The sequence below is a fragment of the Halyomorpha halys genome, unplaced genomic scaffold, assembly GCF_000696795.3.
Source record: "Halyomorpha halys isolate HHAL.00 unplaced genomic scaffold, Hhal_1.1 Scaffold595.1, whole genome shotgun sequence".
Classification (NCBI taxonomy): domain Eukaryota; kingdom Metazoa; phylum Arthropoda; class Insecta; order Hemiptera; family Pentatomidae; genus Halyomorpha; species Halyomorpha halys.
The window spans coordinates 528,878-538,178 of record NW_027112496.1 but is presented as its reverse complement, the minus strand read 5'-3'; the positions used below and the strand labels follow the sequence as shown (position 1 = coordinate 538,178).

The window sequence follows — 9,301 nt, the reverse complement described above, 5'->3', positions numbered from 1 at the left end:
GTACATAATAAATTCCCTTAATCTTCAAATTACCAATAATGATTTCAATAACAAAAAAATAATATTCTAATAAACAATATATTACACTATTTTCTAGAAATGTGGCATACATTAATAATTAATAGAATAAAATACTTTATAAACAAAAACATCATATATACATAGATTTTTTTATGTGTGGTAAAAATATACACTTTTTTTTTTTAAAAATAACGATTATATTATACAGTACAGTGATGCTTTGCAATTTGCTTGCAAATATTTTATAATATTTACAAAATCAATCTCTATTAATACTTTTGAGAGATTTATATTTCTTTAATTTTGGATTTACTAAATCCACAATATCATTTTTTTTTTTGTTATTTGTACTTTAAAGGTTTGTGTAGTTTCATTAATCTATTGAGAGTGATCTAAATGATCCTTGCATTATATCTTGTTTATCTTTTTGAGGCCTTTTTTGAAGATCAGCAAGTAATGAACCACATCCAAGAAGCCATTCTTTATATTCTTCTTTTATGAATTTGGTGTGTTCTTCTGTAATTAAATATTTTCATTAATTAGGAACCTGCTTTTGTAACAGTGAAAAAATAAAAACCACAAAATAAAAATAAATTGCATGTCACCAAAGGACCACTAAGACATAACTGATTCGTTTTCTCAGTTATGCATCTACTGAATGCAAGTGAACACAGTACTTCCCATATATTTTCATATTTTATCTGTTTTATTTTTTTTAATGCAATGTTATTTCATTTGTTGGTAACTATATCAAATTAATACAGCTAACATCCAAAATAAGTCTAAAAGAAAGGAATATAGATGTGAGATCTACTGACTTCTAATTATGTTGAAAAAAATTTACATGAGCTACCTCACTTGGACCGCTTAAGTATTATAACCTTTACTCTTACTGGACTTGAATCAGGAGCAGACACCTAGCAACAATGGATATTTATAATGCAATGATTATAGATATCCTCGGGTATGCACCCTCTACTCGGAATCAGATTTTTTCGCACCAGCAGATCTAGTTGGGAACACCCAAGGAATGATTGTAGGGAGGCACTAGTGCTTGCAAGACAGGACCTCAAAATATGATGTAGTTTTTAGTTGAAGGAGCACCTCTAGTCTTATTGTGGAGAAAATGCAGATCAGGTTAGTTGTAAGGGAGGGAAACATGATGATTCAATAGATCTAATGAGAGACGACTACTTACTTCCAAGGCTGGCCTGAAAAAATACTTTACCAGTATATAATTACTAATAAATACGTCAGTAACACAGCTAGAAACAACATATGTTCTCCAGAGGTACTTGGGAAAATGACTTCTAATTGGGCAAGACTTTCAAGCTTGTTGAACAAGGTAAAAACATCAATTCCTGTGCCTTAAGAACCAGTTATAGCTTACTTCTGTGATAAGAACTTTGTATAAGATTGGCAGAAAGTTGTATATTTTACAAGTTTATACTTCTTACAGAATATAAAAGGAGCTTTTTCAGGGATTTAGAGGATGAAATGAGACAGTGTTGATCCTTACATGAGGCAGCATGAGACAAAGAGAACTAAGTTTGTACATTAAAGAAAAACAAATCAATAAAGTGCTATACTTGAAGCAGTAGTACGAGTATTTCTGTGTAATACCCCGCACCAGTGACCAGCAGCCATATTACCTAAAAGACAAGATAGAAGCAAAATAAAATTAAGTAACTAATGAGAAGATAGTTGGAAGTGCATGGAAAAACACATAATACTTTTTTATTGCTCGGTTCACATTAAAGTAATATAATATTTACTTTTTTTTTTATTACACCCCTTTTATTTTTTTCATTCCATAAGTAAGAAAAATAAATAAAGGGACTCTGTTGTGACTTGTGAAAAAAATATTGGTAGCCTAAGAAACAATAATCCATAGTTTTCAACCAGAAGGGAATACAATTTTGAAAAAGAGTACTTCCTTACTGAATATACAAGAATCAATTATCACAATTATACATCGTAAATTTAAATTATAATTATAAATTGAATTAAAAATAGGAAGAATACATGAATATTTTGATGGAGGATTCAAAAGAGCCATATTTATTGTAATATTGCATTAGAACCTTGAAGTGAGAGTATAGTTTAGCAATGACCCTCCACATACCAAAAAGCCATGGTTTATTTGCTCGAAGTTCTAATGAAATTTTATGAACAATACCCAAAAATAATTTGAAACAATATTACATCTAAATTCATGTCAGCTGAAGAAATAAGTTTTCAAAGAATAGTACAAATTATCTTCAGAAATATGAAAAAGACTTGTAGAAAATAAATGCCTACAAAGTTTAGAAGTGATGTCAATGAAAAATAAGAAATCTAGTTGACAGATAAATAATGAGGTGTTGATGTTTAAACGTAGATATGAGGAGAAGAAGGAGGGGAGTGGGTTGCAGTCAGCAAAGATACACTAATGAGCAAAACTTATTTATTTGTGCTGACAACGGAAATTCCACCCAAGTCACCCTGATGAAGGCCTGAATTCAGATTGAAACGTTGGGGCAAAGAAATAAGTTTTATTCATTTATTGCATAGAAATAAGTTATATATTTGCTGACCACACTCTTCACCATCTTCTCAAATTAGATAAATATATTATTTTATGTATAAGAAAAATATCATTTATACCACTTTTCATATAGTTTTCATTAAAAAAAATTTTTTTTTTGGCTCATTTTGAAAAATATATTAAAAAGAGACAAAAATGGAAATTCATCATATTTAAATATTATTATCATTGGCACGATAGACCGTGGAGGTCCAAGGCTTTGCGTGATGTACTAAGGAAATACATCGCACGTTTCTTGAAGTGGTTTTTTCATAAGGATGGATTCGTCACTCTTACGCTTATTCTTTGCAAGTGCCATCCATTGGCTAACGGGGCCTCAGAAATGCCCAGAGGGGGGCTGTGAGTAAGTTTTGTATAATTATATGCTTAAAAAAAAAAACCAGGTAAGGTCGGTGCTCAAACTCACAACTTTTGGGTTGACAGACAGGCCCGTTGCCCCCATATTTGAATATGACTGTCACAAACTTATGTACCAATACTATATTTATTTAATTACAGTTAAATTACCATGAATAACAGATCCAGGTTTGGCATCACCACCATATTCTTCTGGTAAAAGCTCCAAAGGAACAAATGGTTTTAAGGTATCCAGAGAATGATGAAAATGCAGCTATAAACATACATTAATATGAGTATTTTATATTTTAATGGTATCTTTTTCAATTTCAATTGTACTTTTAATTAGTTTATTAAAAAATATTGAAATTGTACTGTTTCAAAGTATAATTGGTACTTTGTATGTTTTTTTTATTTTATATAAATATAAATTTATATTTAGCTTTAATTAATATAACCATTACAATAAAGTAAATAAATGAATAGAGATAAATACAAGTATTGATGATAAAAACTAAAAAAAGTTAATATAAAAAATAAATATGTATTTAGATTTTAAAAAAACATATGATTAAAATAAAATAAATAACATTAAATAAAATAATAGTAATAGACAGGAGTGAAAAGAACAAAAATATGAACATATAACCATATAACCACATAACTCCTAAAATCTAGGTCTTTGTTATGTATTGTAATCAATTAAAGCTAACTTAAGCCCTATTCCTTCATTCAATTTATATTAATCTTTAAACATAGCAATAGCGAAACATTTCTGGGTCACCTAGAAAGGATATTTATGAATATACGCAAATTCTTCTTTCAATGTTAAAGTATCAACTATTAAACTCGCTCAAATAATTAGTAACATTCTGTGTTGTTGTGAAAACTGTTAAATGCTATCTATACATACTTTATAATGGATATAAACATTTGTAGAAATATAATAAATGTTCTTACCATCTCCATAACTTCGGACTGAATAAATGGTTTTACCAGATTCATGATTTTGTCAACAAACCAAACTGTATTTATGACATGGATTCCTTTCAACCTTGCTGGGTGAGCTTCCTGAAACAGATGGAAGCACTTATATTTTAAAACTAATGGTGACTGAAAAATTGCTAACAAAACTAAAAACAGCTTTTATTATTTATTTTATTAAGCTAAATTTTCGGTTTCATAACTCTTATCAATACCAGTATGATGTCCCATTGCCAATAGCTAATTCATAAAAAATATTTAGTAAACAATTTCATAAACATTATGATTTTCTTAAAGATGTATACATAAATATTGTTTTTCCACAATAATCAAAATAATTTCCATATCCCCAATATATTCATCGATACCCATGGATAGGCTAAGCTATTTGGTTAAATTATTAAGTGATATTGAATGTAAAAGTTTGCTTGTTCAGCGTTCAACACATTCAGAAAGAATGGCCCCTATAATTATTTATTAGCTACAGAATGGCTTAAATAATTCAACTGCTTAGAGATCAGCTTTTGATGCTAGTTTTGAAAAGAAATTTCATGATGATTAGATAATCATATTCTGGTGCAGTATCAATTTTCATAAAATCACATAACAATTTCTTAAAAAATATAGTTATATAATGTTAAATCTACCAGTACAAGAAGAAAAAATCATTTCCTCACCTGAATGTACAACATAAATGCCTTAATGTAATTCATGTAAGGAGTTGCCCTCGCAAGATGGCCCATTGAACAACCTTTCATGTCAAATACCACAATGTACCCTGGAGCGAGCCCATCCTCAGAAATTCTCAGATCATTGAATGACAAAAACACCCTCAGGCCTTCTTGGAAAATGAACTTATTTGGATCAGGATCTCTCAGTCTGTATAGGAGCACAATGAAGCCTTCAGGAGATCTTTTTGGTATTGGAACTAATTCGCTGTAATAATAATATCAATTAGGATGTTGAAGCATTATATCTCAAATTTCTATCAATAAAAATATTCAATGGATTTAATTATTAAAATATAGTCAATTAATAAAATATTTTACCAGGTCGTTTTTTAAAAAATATATTTAGTAGTACACAATGTATAATGTATGTCGGTATACAATAGAAACAAATAATATTTCATTTTTATAAAAATTTGTGTTTAATGGTTTTCAAGGAAGCAAAAAAAAAATCTGGCTTTCCTTTTCCTATATATATATTTAATACAATCAACAATAATTATTTTCTTATTGAACAAAACGAAATAAATCTATTATTATATAATCATCCCCATTGCTCTTTGTCATTAAAGGAGAAATAAAATTAATATTAGTTTTTACACCTCAAAACCCCTTGGGAACTAATTATCTTAGCCATTGAAATTGAATTATTTTTTACATCAAACATAGCAGTAAATTGTTATTTCTTTTCGAGTTTTGAACTATTTCCCCTTTTGTTTTGGATTTCAACTTTTCGATTATATGTTGAGTGTACTCTTGATAACTATAATTGTTTTTTATTCAAACACAACATTATATCTACACAGTCCCAATTTATTCACTTCAGTATACCTATACAACTGTTCGTAGAAGATATTAATTTTTTTTAAAAATAATTAATGAAACCAAACAGAGAACATATAAAAAAAATTCAAAAGTATAGATGAAGTTGGTGACTCGTGTGTATGTAGTTAAACTCAGGCGTACTTCTTAAGTGTATACTAAATTTGTTGCTCTCAATTCTAAGGATTAGTGTAGAACTAAATTTATCTTTTTAAAAACTACTTTCAAAATTTAAAAAGGTGTTAAAAAAATTCACAAAAATTACCTGCAGCAATCTGTATTTTATCTAATTGTGTACAAATAATGGTGAAATTTAAGCGTTTATTAAAAAAATAAAATAAAATATTTGGAAAACTCTGAACACGTTTGTTATATTTTAATTTAATCAGCTATTAAAGCTGTTATGTTTTAATGTAATCTAAAGTTGGAATTATATAACTCAGGGAAGCATCAGTCCTATGACTGACACTGAAACTAATATCTTCTTATTAGTTTAGAATTTAATACATAAGTGGTCCACATTTTAAGAGGAACTTCAATTACACAAGGGTTTGTTTATTTTTCTAGGACAAGAAATCAAGAATGCTCATAAAAGTTAGGAGACGGCTAGAAAGTAGAAAGACTCTTACAGGGTTTGCTAATTCTGGAATTTCGAAAGAGAATGGGACCTGGGATGAGGTAAGATATCTTGGCCGTCCACTTCTGATGCAAGTGTGGGGTCTGTAGCAACTGTCGGCGTTTTACCCTAGCCTCTCTCACGCATCCTCTGAACCACACGTCTGCTTTCTAGGGCAGAACAAAGTCGCTTCAGAAGCCGTGCGTGTCACGTAGGTAAAGGAAGTGGGTAAAATATCTATTACACAAATCCTTAATTAAACCAGATACTAATAACAAATTAAGTTTTCTGAAATATTATTTAAATTAAGCTGTTACACTTCGATATGATACAATGGTCATTTAGTTGTACGATAATAAAGGTTCTAAATATTTATATTCCAAAATGAATATTAAAAAAATTTCATCAAAATCGACATTGATTGTGAGATAAAATAAGTTTGATATTTCAGGAACTGTTATGCTATTAGTGCTCAAAAGTAAAGCTAATTAAATTCAATTTTAAGTGGTTTATAACGACCTTCATCCTATGAATAGCAGTTTCCAACATATTTGACAAAATAAAATGACGAACTGATAGCTTCCCGGAAAAAAAAATATTGTGTTTTAAAAAACTAAATATCCAGAACCAAAAAGTACAGAGAGAACCAAGTATGAATCAGGTACATTTTGAGTAACTTGTTTTCAATATCTGCCAGATTCTTCTTTCAACTTCTTTCACTATCTGAATGATACAATCTTAACCCCCTCTAATTTAAACCAGAATTATAAGCAGATGCTTGTGTACTTGAGCCACTTCCGTGTGTACACTCATGTGTCGGTGGTGGTGAAAGTTATTTTGAAACTATTATATCACAAATAGGTTCTAAGTAAATTTATAAAGTCGATAAATATCTATTTCTTAAGTTACAAGACGATTAACTTATTTTTAAAATTAATAATTTTTTTGGTTCCCTATTTTACAATAGCCAGACTAACGAAAATTACTAATAAGATTTCTCTAATTTGTAGAATAATCAGGATAGAATTTTCACTATCTACCAAGATTAATTTGAAGAGTCCTAGTTTAATATTAACATTTGCCTTACCAGTTACAAGAAGAATAATGTTTGATTTGACTCAAGCAAACAGCTCAAATCCTTTGACTCAAAGCAAAAAGCTTGATCGATATTCAAGAGTGATATCGCAAATTATTTAGTGAGATTCAGTGAACGTCTTGAAATGATTTCAGGTAAACTATACTTTATAATTATTTCCGGTTCGAATTGTTGAACGAATTTCTCAGTGCTTTAATGAGCATCAAAAACAATCCCCACATCTTAGCCATTCAAGAATTTCATTGCCTTCGGAGCCTTTTCTTCATTGACGTGTGAAAAGGCGATATTAGGTTACATTGTAAACGTAATCCCATTCACATTACAACAAAACAAGAAACATCTACCCTACAAGTCTTTCTGTTAACATAATCAACATTCTGATTAAAAGTGATCCAGTAAATTTTCCAAGTTTCCAGAACTATGAGCGATAAATATAAAGTAATTTAATTTAAAAAAGTAAAGCGTGTAAATAATCCTAACCGATCTAAGGGACAGACTTTCAGACTTAAACATATTGAATAAAAATTTCTATTTTGATGCATTTGTTTATTATTTTACTCTACTTTTATTTCAAACGAGAATGTATATTAAGTTTAAAAAAGAAACATTGTTCTTTTCTAAAAGAATTTTTAAACAATTTTTTTATTTTACTCTTATATATTTTAGTGGTTCATTTCTTCGACGATGATAGCCTTAAATTGCACCAGCTATTGGTTCCCAGATATTTATAATGAAATTAAAATTGGTAAGAATTCTCCCTGGTTACCTATGAACTTTTGCACAACTTTTCGGGGGAAAAAATGCATAGATAACAACAGAGTGTGAACCAGTAACTTTTTCTTTTATGTTTACCCAAAGAAAGCTGAGGTATAAACTTCAGACTTTTCTGTCTCCTTAAGTGAGTCGAAAATACAAAATATCAACAAATCCAAACGTTGGTGCAAAATATACAATATTATTTTACAGCATTCATAAAAATCTAGCTCACCAACAATCCATCTATTTAAGTAAAAATTCTATGGATAAAAATTGTTATAAAATTGGGTTAGTTCTGTAGCTGGTACTTTTTTGTTTTTTTTTAACAAGTTATTTCTAGCTTACTTCATGTTTCACCGACTTCTAATAAAAATATGTTAATATAGCTTTACTAGCTTTCAGCTTATGATTAGTAACGGTTACTGTGTTAAAATGTAAATTTTAACTGTAATAAAAATTTTAATTTTTAACTAAATAGCAAAATGACGAATACAAGTAATAAAATCCAAGAGTTATCAAAATTTAAGTATGATAAAAACAATATTCCTAATTATACTTTGCCTACACTGGTTTTTAATACCAGTGATGGCGTTGGGAGAAAAGTGCCAGGATCTCCCGGAGTCCTGCTTCGGAGTTCCCAAGGATTAATGTAAGTTTTGTAAATAGGAATGGTTGTGCTTACGATATTATTTTACTTTAATTTTAAATTCGTTTATTTTTTTTTTTCTCTTCGAACCATATTTTGTTATAATTTAATTTATACATTTATAAATATGGTACGAATGAGCTCTATTATCTCAATTACCACTGTCTAATATAAGACTGAATATAATATTACACAATAAAGAAAAAAATATATACTTTATGCATTACAACTGTATATACATACCATTAGTACAAAAATATAAATAAATCTACTTACTAAGTTTCGAAGTCTAATGCATCAACTTCCCAATTCGTGAAGAGTTCTTTATTTTCAGCCCTCGCTACGAAATATGAGTTAATAGTATTTTTGGTTCTATCGAGGCTGAAGTAATTGCTGTGCAAGAACAGCATTATATATTCATCTAAAATAAAAAAATAAATAAATTACAATTAGATGACATTGGAGATTGTGTCAGGCAATATTCATTTTTGGATCTTAGTTTTCTAATAGCTCTTTTTTAAACTTTATCTAATAACCAACGGCGGGGTAAATTACTTAATTATAGGAAAAAATAAGATTATATTTTATGACTCCAATGTAGCTCAAGTATCACTTTCCATATAAAGAAATGGTGAGGCTAATTGTGACCAGAACCAGCTCAGGAAGGCCTCATTAAACCCACAAAGCTGCTCGGCTAATTGTTGGCCAT

General features: G+C 29.2%; 1 protein-coding gene across 1 annotated transcript in view; it reads right to left on the bottom strand.

Moving 5' to 3' along the window:
* LOC106684626 (alpha-tocopherol transfer protein) overlaps positions 1–9,301 on the bottom strand; it is a 57,906-nt gene continuing 48,605 nt past the window's right edge. Inside the window, exons 3-7 of the mRNA XM_014426814.3 lie at positions 8,869–9,013; positions 4,606–4,864; positions 3,905–4,015; positions 3,116–3,218; positions 1–537 (exon numbers count right to left, since the gene is read on the bottom strand). Coding sequence (XP_014282300.1) covers positions 395–537; positions 3,116–3,218; positions 3,905–4,015; positions 4,606–4,864; positions 8,869–9,013 — 761 coding nt within the window. The 3' untranslated portion in view covers positions 1–394. The remainder of the gene's footprint in view (positions 538–3,115; positions 3,219–3,904; positions 4,016–4,605; positions 4,865–8,868; positions 9,014–9,301) is intronic.